Consider the following 18,725-nt stretch of genomic DNA (forward strand, 5'->3'; position numbering starts at 1 on the left):
GCTTGGCCCCTCCAATCCTAGCTCTGCGCGAGGGGACGCGCATCCCCCCATCCCTACCCCTCCGCGGTCTGTCCATTTGGGTGTCTACGCGGGCGCAGCCGTGCACCCCTCCCCAGCCTCCGGCCCTGCGTAGAGAGAGACTGGCGTTCGCAGCTCCGCTCTGCGCCCCACACCCGCAGCCGACAGACGGCAGCGCCTGCGCTCGCGCCCCCAAAGCCGGTGCACGGAGCCGCCGGGGCAAAGGCGCGGCGCTGGCCGGCGGCGCATCTCCCGTTCTCCCGCTCGCTCCCTGCTCTCTGCGCTGAAGGGAAGACAAGCCGGGAAGCCCCAACAACCTGCCCTCCAAGATGAAGAAGCTCCAGGAAGCTCAACTCCGAAAGGTAGGGCACGAGGGCGGGCTGGGGGCGCACCTGAGAGGGGAGTGCGGAGGCCCGCCCCCAGCGAGGCCGGGGAAGGCAGGGGGGCACCAGGACCCAGTTCAGAGCTCCGGGGAAGGCCGGGCTGAGTTGGATAGCAGGGAGGGACCAGTCACGGCCTGTGCCACCCCATACCACCCCACCCCCGGCTGAGGGTCGGGAGGTAGCGTGTTTAGGCCTGGGGTTCATTGGGCCAGGTCCTGGAACAGGTGTCTGCAGCCCAGGAGGCAGGAAGTAGGGGTGGCTAGGGCCAGGCACCCACCCCTCTCCAATCGCCCTACCCCGGGGAGGGAGTGGGGAGGGGGGATGATGGCGGAAGGTGGGGAGGAATTGCTGAGCACCAGCCTTGAACTTGACTAATTTCGGGGGTGGGGGTGGCGGGGAAGTGGCCTGGGCCTGGTCCTCCCCTGTGCACTCTAAGCAGAAGCAGCCTGTGCCATCCAGCCCCTGCTCCTGCCTGCCAGGCCCACCACCTGCTTCCTCCGGCTCCCTTCCTTCCCCAGGCAGTTTAGTGTCCCTGCTAAGACCCCATGCTGCCCCTCAGCAGGGCAGAAGGAGGCAAAGGCAAGGAGTGAGGAATGTGGAGACCCAAGGGATATGGGGGTGAGAGCTGGCATGAGAGAGGCAGCCAAATCTATGTGTTCCTGGGCCCTGGGCCCTGGGCCCAGTCCTCAGCCCCTCCCCACCTTGTCCTATGGGATTGGACCTCCCAGCCAAGTGGCACAGGCCTGGGGAGGGAGAGTATTGGCCATGTTTCCTGGCTTTGGGCTTAAAACTACCAGTCCCAGCCAAGGCATCAGAACTCCAGGGCACTATTTCTGCAGATGCCCCTTACCCGGTGGCTTTGGGCAAGTCCATTCTCTCTAACCTAGACCATTGCCTGCCCATCCCCCATGTCAGCACCAAAGCAGGACCCCGCCGAAGGTGCTAGTAGATGCGAGACAATTGCCCATCGGGGCCAGTGTTATTGACCACTCTCTTCCTCCAAGGGTCTCCCCTATTTTACAAGCTCTCTGACCTTGGCCAGCAGCGTGGGACCACTGATAAATGGGTCCTTTTTCTTCCTGACATGAGTAACTTCTTTGGGCTATTTGAGGGTCTCTTGGGCCTTGAGTTCTGCCCGGCTATTTTCTATTCTCTTCTTCTCTTCCCTCCCCTCCCCTCCCCACAAGAATCCCTCCCCTCATTGCCGTAGGACCACACATTATGTAAATAGCCATGTTTTGTGAAGCCGTATCTCCTGTAATCCCCCAGCAATAACTGGGAGCTATGGCTTATTATCCCCATTTTATAGACAAGGAACCCAAGGCAGAGAGGGGTGTAGCTTAGTGCTTTCCTGAAGGTGGGCTGAGCAACCTAGGACCAGCAGAGCAGGGGTGGGGCCACCTAGCCGCAGGGTCCACTCCCTTGGTCTGAAGGAGAAGGGGGCAGGGAGGCAGGAAATGCCAGGAGCAACAATGTTCAGAAATGAGTACTGAGCTGAGAGTCAGGGATCTGGGTCCTGGTCTTGCTCTGCCCTTAACTTGCTGTTTGACCTTGGGCTCATCCCTTCCCCTCCCTGAAACTCATCTGCACACTGATGAACGTGGGTTCAGGATTCCTATTGCCTCTCATCCTGAACAAGGTATGAGAACCTTGGCGTAGGCGGTCCTACCTCTCCCAGCCCCTGGCACTGCCGGTGACCTGTACTGCTGGTCCCTAAAAGAGGAGGTGTAGGCCTGCCAAACTCAGGGGTGTTCCTTCTGACTCTGGGTGGGGAATTGGGGGCGGGGGCGGGGGGGGGGGAGGAGGGGTAATCTGGAGAGGGAGCCTCACACGCAGTGGAAGTGTAAACGACTCATTAAGCTTCCAGTCCTGCCCCATTGATGTGGTTGCTTCCCTCTGTCTCCCAACTGGTTCCATCCCCTGTTCCAGCCCCTGGGATTCACTCCATGGTGGGGTTGGGGGCTCCTCCAGCAATGGAGGACCCCATTCCCTGCCCCTGGAGCAGAAGCAGGCTTCCCTCTGATTGGGGGAAGAGAGGGATTGAGAGCTGGCAGCATCCAGCTCTTGGAACTCTTGTCACCATGGAAACAGAGAGCCGGGCCGCTCTGTGAACATAGAAAGGGCAGCAGCTTCTCAGAAGGGATCAGAGGAACCTCATTATCGGGCCTTCCTGCCAGCTGGCCGGGATGGGGCTGGGGGGCTCTCAGGGTGACAGGCCTGCCTCACCACTCAGTATCCGTCCCTGTCATCTGGCGTTACCCATCCCTCCTGGAGCTTACCTAGGAGGGTGTGGTTCCAGCTGGTGAGGGTGCCTTGAGGGGAAAGGCGTCCGGGGGAAGGGGCAGTTTTCAGATAGGTCTGAGAGCTGCTGCCACCCTAACCCCAGCCGAGGTCGCAGCTAAAGAACCGCCAGGCATATATTTCAACCCTGGGAGCCCATTTTCTTAAAAAGCAGCTGTTCATGTTCTTCATTATTGTCACCATCACCCATAATCATGCCAGGCTGTCCCGGTCACCACTACCCTTCCTCAGGCAGGATCACCCCCATGCTCGTCACTATCACTGAGAGTCAACCCAACATTGTTACCCCATTTCTGCCACCTGAGCCTAATGCACCAACCCTGTCACCACACCCGGACACATCCAGTCCTCTGACACGTGCACCCTTCATCCCAGCAATGCTCATGTGACAAATCCCCAGCAAAGCCTCCTCTGTCGCCAGCTGATTTGTGTGTAGACACTTTCTTGGTCTGGTGGTAGGAAGGGCAATTTTAGGGGAAAACACAACCCTGATTAGTAGGTCGTCCTGAGCCCCCGTGTGTGAATATGATATGATCCAGCGAAGAATCTTGCCTCACACATCAGAGCCAGAGACTGTTAGGTAGAGATTGTCTAGACCTGTATTTCCCCAAGTATATCGTGGCAGGCCAGCTCCTTGAAACCCTTTTCTTAAATAGGATTGGGAAATACTGTCTACTCCAGTCCCTATTTGACAAGTCCTGTGAAAAGAAACCTGTCTTACCTGTGTTAACTCAGCTTTTCCCAAGTTCTTTGAAATCAAGAATCATTTTTCCACGGAATACCAAGGGATGTGTTTTTGGAAACACTCGCCTATCTAATCCTCCCAATGTCCAGATGGGGAAACTGAGGCCTGGAAGACCCTTCCCTAAAGTCATACAGTGAATTGGCACAGACCTGGGACTAGAATTGTGGTCTCCTGACTCCCAGTCCAGTGGCATCACTGTTTCCCCACAACCAGTCCTCAGTGGGAAGCAGGGGGTTCTTTCTTCTGAGAACCATGGATGTCTTTCACAATTGGCCTTCTTTGCAGTTCCATCTTTTCTGCCATAAGGTGAGACTTTCAGAGGCAAGCAGGAAAGGGAGGATTGCCCCTTTCTCCTGACCCATTCCTGGAGTCACGTATGGAAACTGCTCTCTGGATTTTAGGCGGCCATCCTGGTATCTTTGAGCTTACTTCCAGGCCCTAAGCCCAGGCAGTCCATGGACATGCTAACTCACATCCCTTGGGGCCAGGATTTCAAGCAGCTGATCCATCTCCTAGCCCCAGCCTGAAGGGAGAATGAGGGTGGACTTCCCCGCCCTCCTTGAATCACAAGGGGAGCCCTTAGGGACAGCTGGCCTCCATTCCCTCTATATACATCTGCCCTTCAGTGACAAGAAGATTATGACTTCTGAGACAGATTGGTGCCTAAATAGCAACTTCCTGCTGCTCGTGAACTAAAATTCACAGTCCTCTGTAGGCCCCCTTGAGCATAAATCTACTCCCTTCCTCAGGGGAGCTCAGAGTCCCTCCAAGCCCTCTCCTTTCTATGCTCAGCTTTCCCAATTCCTTCCTCTTGTCCTCAAGTAACCGCTTTTCCTGAACAACCTCCAGTCTGGCCACCCGCCCTTTGGACACCCTCCAAACTGTCTGTGTCTTTCTAAAATATGGTGCCCAGAATGGAGTAGCTAAACTTCAGCACTGTGCCTGAAGACATGGGCTTGAACTTCAGGAAGCTCTCCCACTCCGCAGCCTTGTAAAAACCTCAGGTATGGCAGGACTCCCCTTTGACCTTCAGCCCCGTCATTGAAATGGAGCTTAGGTGAATACTTAGCTCACAGGGTTGCTTTGAGAATGAAATCCAGTAATGGGAGTAAAATGTTTATTGCATAATCATAGTAAGTGCTCAATGCATGGTGACTGTTGTAAGTTCACCATCATTATCATCGTTGTTGTCATCTTCAAAATAGGACCATCCCTTGATTTGACTGCTGTGTTAGCCAAGCGAAGACCGTGGTGGCTTTCCTAGTGCCCGAGCAACCCTGCTGGTCTCATAGGTTTGCAGTCACCCAAAACCTCGAGGAGCTCCTGCTTATGGGCCATGTTAACCCAGATGAGAGGAATGGATCACCTGAACCAATAGAATGTCTTTCTTGCAGCCCTATTCAAGGCTATATTCTTGTATTGGTGCTCACAGATCCATCCTAGCCTCACCTTTCTCTTTCACCCTTTTGGTTTCTCTTCTTGGCAGCCCGTCACTCCAGACCTGCTGATGACTCCCAGTGACCAGGGTGACGTAGACCTGGATGTGGACTTTGCCGCAGACCGGGGGAACTGGACAGGCAAACTGGACTTCCTGCTGTCCTGCATTGGCTACTGTGTGGGCCTGGGGAACGTCTGGCGTTTCCCCTATAGAGCCTACACCAACGGAGGAGGTATGGGCCTGAGCTCCTGCCTGAGGAGCAGCCGAGTGATGGGTCAAGGCTCCGGGTGGACTGAGGTTTGAAGTGGCCTTAGCTACCGTCTCCTATTGGACCCTGAGCAGAATTAGTTGAAAGTGGTTTTATAGCAACTTGGGACTGGAAAGAGGGAGTTGTCTGTCTTGTTCCTTTTCATCACCCAGGCCCCTCTTCCCTCTCTCTCGACCCCAGCATGGGTATGACACAGTAAGCCCTAAGCCTTGGCATTTCCTGGGTCCTGAGTGATGGGCAGAGGGCTGCCTCTACTTCATGAGGAAGAGCTGAGTCTGCCTGTCAGTGGTCACTGCACTCTCAATATTCTCACCACCACCACCGCCACACCTCCTCCAGAACCTTACTCTATCAATAATTCCTGCTCGTGAATCCTCTATCTCTCTTCCTCTCCTGGTTCCTTCCATTCTGACTGTGAACACAGAGTCTCTGCCATCTTAAACAAATTATCTGTTGTCCCTGCTTCTCCATCAAGTGACTGTTCTTAGTCTTATTACAGTAGCTGGGGTTGAGCACTCACCATCTGCCAGCCCCGGGGCGGATGCTCTCCATGCCTGTCTCATCTAACCCTGACGACAGCCCTCCTGGGTGGGCACCTTTGTCCTGACGAGGACGCCTGGGCTTGGAGAGGCCAGTTCCTTGCCCAGGGTCCCACAGTGGCCGACCCAACATCCCACCCAGAACTATCTTCCGCAGAGCCAGTGCACGCCCACCCGCAATCCATATCTCCTCCCATCTCTACCAAACCCGTTAAAGAAGCTCACATTGTCAGGGCGACAGAAATCCAAATAAACCTACACGAAGCAGCGACAGATGAATGGTATGACTGGGAAGAGGTCTGGAGCTGGGCTCTGACGCTCCAGGAACTTCACAGTATCCACAGTTCTCTCTGCACCTTCCCTCCCCCCCCCCCCCCATCCCCCGGTTCCGACTCTTTTTCCCTCTGTATGCTGGCCTCGTTTTCTCCCGGGACAGGCTTCCTCCTTGCGGTTGGGTGGCCAGAGACAACTCTGGAATGACTTCCTCCTCAGAACTGCCATCCGAATGAATCTATATAGAATTGCAGAGAAGGTCTCTAATTGGCCTGGCTTGGGATATGTGCCCATGAGGAGGTGGGCAGGGGTTGGCTGCTGTCACTGGCAGCCCCTCCAGAGCCATATGGTGGTGGGAAGTTCTCTAAGGAGTTGGCTGCCAATATGTGAAGAAAGCGGGGAGAGATGTTGGGCACATGGGACCACAGGTGGCAGCCATGAGCATCTGAGGTGGCAAAGTGGGGGTTGGGGTGTGGGGACAGGTAGATGGGAGGCTTGATTTCAGCACTGAGGAGTTTGCCCTTTCTTCAGCAGGGAATTCACTTGTTTATTCATGTATTTGTTCATTCAGTGTCTGCTCTGAGCCCAGCCTTTAGGCACTGGGGCTACAGAGGTGAGTGAATCTCTGTCCACCCCTTGGCTCTCAGTGATTGATGGTAGAAAAGAAGACAGTCCCAAGCCACAGGAGAAGTGTTCCCTCAGGTCACAGGTGGTGTCCACTGGTCAGGGGTGGGGCAGGGCTAGAGCTGTGCTTTGGGGGAGCTGACCCCCTGCGACCTGCCCCCACCCCTCCCCACAGGTGCCTTCCTCGTGCCCTACTTCCTCATGCTGGCCATCTGCGGCATCCCTCTCTTCTTCCTTGAGCTTTCTCTGGGCCAGTTCTCCAGCCTGGGACCCCTGGCCGTCTGGAAAATCAGCCCCCTTTTCAAAGGTGAGGCCTCAGGGGTCCCTGGAGTGGTCTGGGCCTGAGGGAGGCCAGGTGATTGCCCCCTTACCCTTTAACCTCCAGAAAGGGAGGGCTTCCCGGAGGAAACACAGCCGGCCCCAAGGAGGGCATGGCCTAAGGGCAGCCCCTGTCGCCACGCCAGGTGCCGGCGCGGCCATGCTGCTCATTGTGGGCCTGGTGGCCATCTACTACAATATGATCATCGCCTACGTCCTCTTCTACCTCTTCGCCTCCCTCACCAGCGACCTGCCCTGGGAGCACTGTGGCAACTGGTGGAACACAGACCTCTGCCTTGAGCACAGAGGCTCCAAGGATGGCAACGGGGCCCTGCCCCTCAACCTCACCAGCACCGTCAGCCCCAGCGAGGAGTACTGGAGGTCTGGGAGGGCCCATGCCCTGGTGGGTTGGGGGAGGGCAGGAATGAGCCTGAGTCCCCAAGGGGCCCAGTGTTCACTTCAGGTGCTAGTATTAGGTGGACTCTAGGTTCTAATCTTAGATATTCACCTGACCGGCTATGTGACCTTAAACAACTTATTTGGCTTGTGATGCTTTATCTTTTATATATATATATATATATATATATATATATATATATATATATATATTGATTTCAGAGAGGAAGGGAGAGGGAGAGATAGAAACATCAATGATGAGAGAGAATCATTGATTGGCTGCCTCCTGCACGCTCCCTACTGGGGATCAAGCCCGCAATTCAGGCATGTGCCCTTGACTGGAATCGAACCCAGGACCTTTCAGTCCATAGGCCAACACTGTATCCACTGAGAAAAACCAGCTATGGCCTGATACTGTATCTTTAAGTGGGTGTAATAGTATTTCAGAGGGTTGCCATGAGGAGTAAAGGAAAGAAGGCATATAAATTTTGCCATCCAGTCCGGTGGATAGCAAGTGCTCAATAAATGCTAGCTGATCATCCTGACGATGGTGAAGGCACTAACAGTAATAGTAACCTTGTGGAGCCTTAGTTTCTGCCTCTGTAAAAGGGGATGAACATAGTCCCTCCTCCATAGGATGTCACCCATTGGCTGACCAGAGGACACAGACCAGGCACCCCCAACCCTTCATCTGCCGAGGGCTGCTCTTAGGAATCTGCCCCCAGATGGACCCCATGTCCTGAAATATTTTGGTCTCCAACCTACATGTATTATGCGGTTCCCCGTTTGTCCGTGTAAAGTCCATCCAGAGTGTGTGCACCTGCTGAGGAGTATGTCTGGCCAGTGGGAAAGGCGAAGCTTGGGCCTGCAGCTTAAAGCCAAAGAATGCGACGTGGGGGTCCAGCAGCTGCTGGGGTTTCCATGGAAGCGTTGGGGGGTGCAGGCAGAAAGCAGACAGCACTCTCCCGAGACGTTAGCAAAGGGAGTTCAGTGGAGGGAGGTGGCAGTGTGAGGGAATCCACACAGAATAGTGAGGCACCAGGGACTAGCAAGGGGGTCAGCTGTAACACCCCCGAGCCAAGGAGCAAGAGGGGGGACCCAGCGAACTGGAGCCAGAGAGATCGGGAGCCTTGGAGGAAAGGCTGCCAACCAGAGCTTGCTATGGAAGAAGGCAGTCACAGCCCGGCCTTCTCATGCATGTGTACGTGCGTGCGTAAGCATGTGCACACGTGTGTGTGCAAGTACCCCAACCCCTCACTCCTCCCACCCTCCAGTCTCCTGCTGTTGCCTCCCCTCACCAAATCCAAATGGCAACCAAAGGGGATGGCAGCCTGGGCGATGTGGCCTGTAGAGGCAGCCTCCAGGTGCAGAGCTGGTCTGGGGACAGACCAAATCAAGTGGACGCTAGCCAGGATCGCCTCGCAGGCTGGCCACGGCTTTCCTCCATGTCCGTGGAGCGTGACCAGCAGACACTCAGACCTTCGTCTCCCACAGCCGCTACGTTCTCCACATCCAAGGCAGCCAGGGCATCGGCAGCCCCGGCGGGATCCGCTGGAACCTCTGCCTCTGCCTGCTGCTCGCCTGGGTCATCGTGTTCCTCTGTATCCTCAAGGGTGTGAAGTCCTCAGGCAAGGTGAGGCCCGAGGGGCTGGGAGGGGTGAGGGCTTCTGGGAGGAGGCAGGGCATGGACTGAACCGAAGAGGTGAGGCAGAGGGAAAGGGCACGGAGCTGGGGAAGATGTGGAGGCAAGGACGGGCTAGGAACTTGCCAAGGGCAGGACCTATTAGTTATTCAGGTTTGTGTCCTGACCGGTGCTGGCACTCTGAAGCGGCTAGGCAGGTGTTTCTTGGAAGCTCGGAGGGTGGCTGTGAATCAGAGCCCTTTGAGAGGCAAGTGGCCAGAACCCAGTTGTCACAATTGGAAAATCCAGAGTGTGTGCTGGATTGACTGGGTCCAGGAGGCAAGTGGAGGGAACATCCCCCCCACGGGCCCCATAAGGCCCGAGAAATTATTTGGTCCGGCCCTGCCAAAGCACTAGGGGTGAGTTAATGAAATGTTTGACCAAGCAGAGCAGGCTCATTTTAAGTTGGTAATTTTGTGTGGCCTACAAATGATGTTATAAATAGCCAATGGGCCTCGGCAGAAAAGAGGTCTCGGGGTTCAATTAGTGTTATCAGGACTGGTTCTCCCGTCTCTCAGCAGTCTTCTCGGGCTTCATTCCGTATGCGGTCGCCCAGCAGCTCTGGGCTACACTTTACATGCTTAGGGAAGGGTTCTCCCTTCCCCAGTTTGCAGAATCCTAGACGTGAGTCTTACTGGGTAAGCTGGGTCGCCATACCCATCCCTGAACCAGCCACTGTGGCCCGGAGGGGGGCGTGCTGGGCCCACCCCAGGAGCCAGGAATGGAGTCAGCCCCAGCTGGGGAGAGTCGGGGGCTGTTCTCTGAAGAAGGTCAATGAGATGCTGGGCAGACTAAGCCACAGGTGTCCACTTTAGGTGATGAAGGGCGAGAAGGCCGTAAAGCAGTTTGGAAGGACTTGGAAACCTGAACGGTTTACTTAATCATTTATAAATCAGAACCGGTCCCTCTGCAAAGTACTCAGAAGTGATGTCCATTTGGAAGAGAACCATTAAAAGAAACACTAGGAAGCCAGAGAAGAAAGCCTTTAGAAAGAGAGGAGAGGTCATCGGGGGCAAGCCAACACAGCGGGGAGCCTGGGACTCGACAGTGTCTGCTGAGGGCGGAGGCAGGGCAGCGGGGAGTCTGGGAATGTCCAGCTGATGATCATGCTGGCTGATGACCACATGGGGTGGGTTTGCCGGGGGGAGGGGACATGTGGAGCAGGAGGCTCTTCTGACCTTCAGGGGAGGGGTGATGGTGGCCTGGACTGGGCCACAGTAGACCTGGAGGGGGTGGATGGATTTGGGCAGCCTTGGGAAGCAGTGACAGGACTTTGCTGATGGCATCGGTGTGAGGAGAGAGGGAGGGAGGGAGGGAGGGAGGGAGAGGAAAAGAAGCATCATAGGTTGATGGCTGTTTCCCACCTTGGGAGTAAGGTGGGGCTTTCTAGAAGAGGAGCAGGGCAGAGGAAGTCACCCTGCCTTCCATTCCCACTTAACGCCTCTCAGGTGGTGTATTTCACGGCCACGTTCCCCTACCTCATTCTGGTCATGCTGCTGATCCGTGGAGTCACTCTCCCAGGGGCCTGGAAGGGCATCCAGTTCTATCTCACCCCCCAGTTCCACTACCTCTTGTCTTCCAAGGTGAGGCCATCGGGACTAGGGTGCGGAGGGAGGGGGCAGGCCTGACCTGGGAAGTGGAAATAGGGATCCCTGGAGGAAAGAGTGGGCAGGGGGTGGGAATCCCTCACGCGGTCAGCCTCCAGTACCAGGCACTGTGCTCAGTCCTGTCTTCTTCATTTATTGTTCTCGACAATTCTATGAAGTAGACATTATTCTCCCATTTCACAGATGAAAAAAACTGAGGCCTGAAAGAGTCAGTGATCAGCTTACGGTGACATAGGGAGGGGCAAAGCTGGGATTCTAACCTCGATCTGTTTGATTCCAAACCCCACAGAGGGCATTTTGTAATATTAGTCACAACAATGTTACTGATGGCTATCATTTCTTATTTATTGACAACTGACTGTGCCTAACCACGCTCTCAGCACTTTGCATATATGTAGTCATTTAATCCTCATCACCACCCTACTCCCATTCCCTTATTGCAGAGGGACCTGAGGCCCAGAGAGGTGATGTGGCTTTTCCACACGATACAGCCAGAGAGTGGTAGAGCTGGGGTCCAAACCCAGGTCCCTCTGGCTCCAGGAAGGAAGTTTAAGGGTTACATGGGCTTGTTGTCCACATGAATTTCCTGAAAATCTTACATGAGGAACTACTTCCTTCAGAACGAGGCCAAACTTGGAGGTTGCCTTCTAGATCCTGGATGGGGAAACTGGGGCCGTGAGAGGCACAGTGTGAGTGTTGGAGCTGGGTTTGCTCCCAGCCCAAGTCACTTGTGGGCCAGGCCCTTCCCCACGCCATCCCTGGACCTATTGGCTGGCTCTCTCCCCACCTCCTTCCTCCTGTTTCCCTGGCCCTCTGACACCACGGTGTGCCAGCTGCTTCTCTTTGTGCTCCGTCTGCATCCTTCTTGCCACAGGTGTGGATCGAAGCTGCCCTTCAGATCTTCTACTCCCTGGGTGTGGGCTTCGGGGGTCTCCTCACCTTTGCCTCCTATAACACGTTTCACCAGAACATCTATCGGTCAGTGCAGCCTCCTGGACCCCAGGGCCGCAGCTGGGAGGAGGGGGCGGGGAGACGGGGCGGGCGGGGGGAGCGATGGGGGGGTGGGCAGGGAGGACTTCTCCGGGCGAGGTTCACCCGGCCTGTGCCTGGACTTCTCCTGGCAGAGACACCTTCATCGTCACTCTGGGCAACGCCATCACCAGCATCCTGGCCGGCTTCGCCATCTTCTCCGTGCTGGGCTACATGTCTCAGGAGCTGGATGTGCCTGTGGATCAAGTTGCCAAAGCAGGTGGGCAGGCTGCCCGGCCCTGGTAGGCAAGGGTGTGTGTTGGGCACAGCTGGGGCTGGAAAGTGAGCCTGTGTGTGGAACAGCAAGGATGTGGATGGGCGTGTGGAGTGTGTGTACGCACAGGCATGCGTGTGCGCAGAGATGAACGTGTCTCGGCTGGTCTCTGGGTGGCCATGTGCAAGTGAGTGTGCATTAACCTGTGTCCGGAGATGTAGGAACTTCTGTATGAGACTGCCTTATATTGGTCACATTAGTAACTCTCCTTGCTTGTCCAAATGAGTCATATCCTGAATTGAGATGTGTGTGTGCAAGTGAATCGATGTTGTGAGTGATCTTGGGAATCAGTGTCTTGTGCCAGTGGACATGTTTAAGCATGTGTGTTAGTGGGATTGTTTGTGCAAATGGTTGTGTACATAAGTGTTTTCAAAGGAGGCATTACTAATTTATTCATTATTCATTACTAATTCATTTATTCTATCAACTTACGCTTACTGAGCACTGACCATGTGCTGGCATGTGTCCTAGGAGTTAATAGAGTATCAGAAGTGTGCAGTTAGTGGACGTCTTTGGGTTTGCTCAGGTGGGTGTAAGCGACCATGAGTGTGTGAGTGTGGATGTGGGGCCTGCCACGTGCCCCAGGCTGCTGACCCCGTGTGCCCTTGGCCCAGGCCCCGGCCTGGCCTTTGTCGTCTACCCACAGGCCATGACCATGCTGCCTCTGTCGCCCTTCTGGTCCTTTCTCTTCTTCTTCATGCTGCTGACTCTCGGTTTGGACAGTCAGGTGAGCCTTGTCCATACCACTAGGTGCCTCAGGGCACATGCACCGTGTGTATCTGTGTGTGCGTGAGATGTGTGACTGTGTGTGTGATCTGGGTGTGTCTGTGATGTCTGTGGGTGTGATATGTGTGTCTGTGTCTCTGTGTGTGTCTGTGCATCGTGTCTGTCTGTGTGTCTATGTGTAATGTGTCTGGAGTGTGATATATGTGTGTGTCTGTGATGTGTGATGTGTGTGTGTGTCTGTGTATTGTGTCTGTTTGTGTGTCTATGTGTAATGTGTCTGGAGTGTGATATGTGTGTGTGTCTGTGTGGTGTGTGTCCGTGTCTGTGTGAGTGTATGTGTGTGGCGGAGACAGAACTCAGAAACCCCCTTCCTTCCCTCCAGTTTGCCTTTCTGGAGACCATTGTGACAGCTGTGACAGATGAGTTCCCCTACTACCTGCGACCCAAGAAGGTGGTGTTCTCAGGGCTCATCTGCGTGGCCATGTACCTGATGGGGCTGGTCCTCACCACTGACGTGAGTGGCTTTGGGGACAGGTGGCTGGTGGGCGAGGCTGGGAGGACACTCTGGCAGTGTCTGTGGCCAGGCTGTGCACTCCCTGAACCACCCACTTTCTTTACCTCTTTGGGAGGAGCCTAGACCACCTCAGACCCTCTCTCCCAAGGGGCACCTTGGCCTATGATGCAGGGTCGTGGCTTTGGAGTCTAAAAGACCTGGTTCAAGCCTCGCTCCTGCACTTGGGGGGGTGGGGGGGTGCTGACATCAGCTGGCTCTCCCCGCCGGCCTGGCTGCTTCCTGCCTAGAGAAGGGGCTGCAGCAGGGAGCCTGGCCGTGGTGAGGGGACCCCAGAGCTGTGACTTGTATTCCAGGGGGGCATGTACTGGCTGGTCCTTCTAGACGATTACAGCGCCAGCTTCGGGCTCATGGTGGTGGTGATCACCACATGCCTCGCTGTCACCCGGGTATATGGTGAGAGGGGCCGGAGAGGCGGAGTTGGGGCTTCCCCCGTGGGAGAGGGGAGTCCCCCAGCAATTGGGTCCCTGTTCCCAAGGGCCAGGGTCTTGGGTGGGGGCCACTGGGGTGGAGGAGGGGCTGCTGGCACTTGTGGGGCCTCTGGGAGGGACCTGTGGGAGGGACCTGTGGGTGGGGCCATGCTCCTCTCCTCCTGGTGCAGGCATCCAGAGGTTCTGCCGGGACATCCATATGATGCTGGGCTTCAAGCCGGGCCTCTACTTCAGGGCCTGCTGGCTGTTCCTGACCCCGGCCACCCTCCTGGTAACTGGGGTGGGTGGGAGGGCTGCTGGCTGGGGCCCAGGGCTGAAAGCAGGGCCCCTCTGGGCATTCAGTCTGGTAGGGCTGAGGGGGGTGGGCTGGGCACCAGGATCGGGTCTACTCTCCTCCCCCAAGATGCCCCCAGCCTTTGTGTCTGTGCTGGGCCTAGTCCTCAGTTTGGTTGGCAAAATGAATGCGGCTTTCTCAGGCCTCTGGGTCTTAGGCTGGGCCTTGAGGCTCTCCTTTCTCAGCCATGGGGTGGGAGCAGGTCAGAGATAGACCATCTCAGCAATTAGGGTTCTTCAGAGCTGGGCTGTCTCAGGCCTGGGCATCGGGTGAGCTTGAGCAGAGCTAGCTCAGGCTCCAAAACAAAGATGGACCATCACAGGTTCTGGCACCACGTAGGACTGGGCTATCTCAGACACTGGGTGTCTCGGCTGGGCTGTCTCAGGCTTTGGGATGGCCCTGGACTGAGCTTTCTCAGGCCTTAACCTAGCTGAGACCCGGGCTATCCTAAGCCCTGGGGCCAGAAGGCGCACTGTGATGCTGGGAGCCCCCTCCCTGCAGGCCCTGCTGGTGTATAGCATCGTCAAGTACCAGCCCTCCGAGTACGGCAGCTACCGTTTCCCAGCCTGGGCGGAGCTGCTGGGCATCCTGATGGGCCTGCTGTCCTGCCTCCTGATCCCAGCCGGCATGCTGGTGGCTGTGCTTCGAGAGGAGGGCTCGCTCTGGGAGGTGAGTCGGCCGCCACCTTGCCTGCCCTCAGCCTCCCCGGCCTGTGGCCTGGCCCTGGCTCACCTGCTAAAACAGAAAAGATTTGTACCAATACCTGATCCAGGGCTTTCAGGCTTCTTTTAAGAGCAGTTTTTCTAACCAGTACCCTGAGCTCTGAATCAGCTCAAACCTGTTTGGGCGGAGGTAGGCTTGCAGGCCTGCCCTGTGGCCCCTCATATCACACAGGGACTCAGGGGGCCACAATCCTAAGACCACCAATGTCAGCCAACAACTGCTTGTCTGGGGAGAGGACAAGGGACTTACCCCACAGTGAGTCAGGCAGGGTCAGGACGTGAACTCTGGTCGCCAGCCCAGAGCTTCCCTAAGGGACTCACGGGCAGAAGGCAACATTGAGGGACCCCAGAGGGGGGCTGTCTCCCTCCTCCTGTGTCCAGGAGCCCTGCTGTGGGGCTCCTGGGAAAGGGAGGATGGCGTGAGCCCTCCTCATGGCCAGGGCTTTGTGGAGAGACCCACGGGGATCTGCAAACCGCAGAAGAGGGGCGTAGTGACCCTTTGTGGGCGCATGGGCTTGCTGTGATGCTGTGTGGTCACGGAGAGGTCCCGCCCCCCTCTGAGCCTCAGGGTGCCCTCTTTATACTGAGCCCTTCACCGCTGAGGCCATGGGTGCGGAGTTCCTCTGGTGGCAAGAGGCTGTCATAGTGAGCAGAGCTGAATGAGCCTGCAGGCCAGCAGAGAGAGCCTGGGAACCCCACCTCCTACCCCCGCACCCCATCAGAGATGTGTGGGTCCAGCTAGTACTGCCTCACGAGAGCCAATTGTGAAATATTCGGGAATGTCGTTAGCCACTTGTCAAAGCATTGATAGCTTGAGGACACTGGTGGGAATATTTGCACCACTGAACTTGACTACACATCAGGCCTTCTGTACCCTCACCCTCCTCCCCAGCCTGCTTACCAGCACACTACTCCCCACTCCCCAAACAGCTGCACTGCCCTTCAGCTGTCCCTCAGGGGGCTCAGAGCCCTTTCCTGGCAGAAGTGGGTTGTGGCCGCTCTGCCCAGACCACAGGGGTCCTGGAGTCCAGCCACTGCTCTGCCTCCAGCTGCTGTGTGACTGGAAGCAAACCCCTTGCCTTCTCTGAACCTCAGGAGCCCCACTCGTGCTACTACAGAAAGCGCGTCTCCTTGCTTGAGAGCCAGGGTGTCTGTAAAGGGAAGGAGGAAGGGGGGTTGCTCAGGTGAAGGGCTCCAGTCCCCCTGGAAGGTTATGGTTCCCAAGCCTTGCTCTGCTGCCCCAGCTGCCCATAGCCGGTTGGAGAGGCATGTCGTGGGGGGGTGGGGGTGGGGCAGCGGAAGAGTCATTGTCCAGCTCCGGAGTGAGGCCTTCAGAGACCAGGGCTTCTGGCCCTGACAGACACCTGCCTAGCTTGACAAGGTGATCGGGATGGAAGATAAGGGGAGAGCGTTCCAGGCAGAAAAACCATTAGTGCAGAGGCCAGAGGCAGGAGGGGCTGGCATGTTTGGGGAGAGCAAGGAGGTCAGTGTGACTGGACCAGAGCGGGTAGAGGGAGAGTGGCAGGAGGAAGTCAGGGAGGAAGACAGGGGCCAGGACACGGAGGCCGTGACGAGCACTTAGGATTTCATTCCAAGTGAGGTGCCAAGCCATTGGCAGGTTTCTGAGCAGCGGGGTGACATGCTCTTCATAGATTTTAATAAGTGTCGCCATGTTTGAGTGCAGAGCCGTGCTAGGCCCTGGGCTGAGGGCATGGCGTACATTCTCGCCCCTGACCTGGATCCCCTGGGCTCTACTTACTGTCAGTTGTCTTTCCTTCTTGGAGAGTCTGGGGCCCTTTTTCCTGGCAGGGCAGTGGGCTTCCGAAATGTGGTTTGAGGAAGAAGGAACCTAGAATGTCCAGGCTTACTCATCCCTGTAGTCAGCTTCCTCCTTCCATGGAAATGGGGCCTCGGAGAGGGAAAGGTCGGACACCAGAGTCCGAATGAGGCCGAGTGGAAGGTCAGAGCTAATTCCTGCCTCAGTTCTCCAAGTCCACGGCTCTTTCCCCAAAGCTGCCAGCTCCTTAGGACGGAGCATTTTAGGGAAAGGGACCCAGAATGGGCTCCTGTATTTGCTGCTACGCAGCCATAACCAGAGCCACCGTTTCCTGGGCCTTACCCTGCACAGCAACCCTAACCGGCATCCTGAGTCCCAGTTACGAGGAAACAGAGCTTACATTCTGTGCCCAAAGGCCACCCAGCCTGAAAGTGTCAGGCAGAGCACGAGTCTCATCCAAGCATGTGACTCAGTCCCCAGGGCGGGTAACAGTACCCCATCCCCGGGCTGTTGCAAGGACTAACCCAGAGGATGTGGAAGGTCTTTGCTGGGTGCTGGGTGCTGGGTGCTGGGTGCTGGGTGCTGGGCGCCGGGTGCTGGGCCCCAGGACGCACTGCTTGAGCTTGGGCTGTTCCCACCGCTGTCTTTGGTCCGCTGCAGAGGCTCCAGCAGGCCAGCCGGCCGGCCATGGACTGGGGCCCGTCGTTGGAGGAGAACCGGACAGGCATGTACGTGGCCACGCTGCCAGGTAGCCAGTCGCCCAAGCCGCTGATGGTGCACATGCGCAAGTATGGGGGCATCACCAGCTTCGAGAACACCGCCATCGAGGTGGACCGAGAGATTGCCGAGGAGGAGGAGTCTATCATGTGAGGCAGGAAGCAGGTGGACAGGGGGTCCTGCCCCAGTGCAAAGGCAGCCGCGACCTCTGGGGTTCTGGGAGGCCTGAGGCTGTGGGAGGTTGCCATGGTGTTGCCAGTCCTCAATGCAAGTCCTTCTTTGTGGTCTCTGCCTCCCCTGAAACCTCCATCTACCCCCTACACACACACACACACACACACACACACACACACACACACACACATTCCAAGCTGAGAATGATCTAGCTCAGCCCTCACTTCACAGATGGATACACCGAGGCCAGGGAGGAGGACTTGCCTGAGGTCTCATGGCAGAGGGGACTGAACTCCAGGCCTCCTGACCAGCCAGCTCCCTTTCTCTTGTGGCAGCTGGCACTACCCTCTCATCTGTGTCCAGGGCACAGGCCCCTCCCTTTTCTCAGGGAGCCTGCCCCCAAGCCTTCCACACAGCCAGAACCTTGAGCAGGCAGACACTCAGAGTGTCTGGAGGCCCATCGGGCCCCGGGCATCGAGGGTTAACAAGTCGAGTAGGAGAAAGATCCCTCCTGGTTCGTGTGTGCAGGTCAGGTTTCCTGGAGGGTGGGCAAGTTGGAAAGAGAGGAAGAGGAAGGCAGGGTGGGGAAGGCCTCTGGGCAAGGGGCTGACCCTGCCGAAGTAGAGATCAGCCTGTAGCCTCTTCCTCCTGCCCTGGGTCCAGGAGGACGTCAAGAGCTGAGGAGCAGGAAGAGTGGCGGGAGAAGAAGGTGCTAGGTAACAACAAGGTCTAAGTAAGGATGAGGAATATTGGGGAGGGGATACGGGGTGGGCATGGGATTGGCACGATCTGTGTGTGCTTTAGAAAGAATGTTGTTCTGGGTCAGTGTGCAGAGTGGTTAGAGGGGACGGGGTGGAGGTGAGAGGCCTGTGGAGGACAGGCAAGAGGGGCTGGTGGCCAGGCAAGGGTGATGGAGGTCACCCGAGCATGAGGGTGGAGATAGCAGAAGGCAGCTGACACCCCAGGCCTGGGGCCAGAAGCCTTGGTATCTTCAATCCCCAGGCACGGAGGGGCTGCCCTGGGTCCCTCCTTCCCTGAGAGAGGAGGGTGGGGGGTGAAAATGCCTGAGCAGGTCTGCACACGGCGAGCTCCCCACCAGTGGGGCACGGCCCCCACGTGCAGCTACACCAGCCTCCGCGCCCGTCTCTCTCCCGGTGTCACCCCGACCCATCTGTGTTCTGTTGGTTACTTGTTAATAAAACCCAATGAGGTCACCCTCCTTACCCTGCCTCCTTATTGCAGAGCCAGGAGGCGGGCAGCACAGGCCTTCCAGCTCCATTGCTCAGATGAGGAGACGGACGCCCAGCTGCCTCCTGCCCTGGCTCTCCTGGCTTCTCTCCTGACACACAGTTTCTCTGTGGCAGTGATGGGTGGGTGGG

At 56.6% G+C, this 18,725-nt stretch overlaps 1 protein-coding gene across 1 annotated transcript; it reads left to right on the forward strand.

The window, feature by feature from the left end:
• Window positions 1–225: 225 nt before the first annotated feature.
• On the forward strand, window positions 226–18,560 carry SLC6A7 (solute carrier family 6 member 7). The gene is made up of 14 exons (XM_081091106.1): window positions 226–380; window positions 4,934–5,117; window positions 6,765–6,896; window positions 7,054–7,288; window positions 8,798–8,936; window positions 10,433–10,567; window positions 11,466–11,569; window positions 11,716–11,840; window positions 12,509–12,621; window positions 13,003–13,134; window positions 13,488–13,587; window positions 13,793–13,893; window positions 14,458–14,625; window positions 17,116–18,560. The coding sequence occupies exons 1-14, from the start codon at window positions 348–350 to the stop codon at window positions 17,323–17,325; spliced, it is 1,911 nt and encodes a 636-aa protein (XP_080947232.1). The 5' UTR covers window positions 226–347; the 3' UTR covers window positions 17,326–18,560.
• Window positions 18,561–18,725: the final 165 nt, after the last annotated feature.

Source organism: Myotis nattereri, assembly GCF_964212035.1.
Source record: "Myotis nattereri genome assembly, chromosome: 5".
Classification (NCBI taxonomy): domain Eukaryota; kingdom Metazoa; phylum Chordata; class Mammalia; order Chiroptera; family Vespertilionidae; genus Myotis; species Myotis nattereri.

Excerpts from the sequence above, each read along its gene's own strand:
- SLC6A7 (XM_081091106.1), top strand. The coding sequence starts at position 348 with ATGAAGAAGCTCCAGGAAGCTCAACTCCGAAAG. Across the intron at positions 12,622-13,002 it reads CTCTCGGTTTGGACAGTCAG|TTTGCCTTTCTGGAGACCAT; the intron begins GTGAGCCTTGTC and ends CCTTCCCTCCAG. Across the intron at positions 13,894-14,457 it reads TGACCCCGGCCACCCTCCTG|GCCCTGCTGGTGTATAGCAT; the intron begins GTAACTGGGGTG and ends CCCTCCCTGCAG.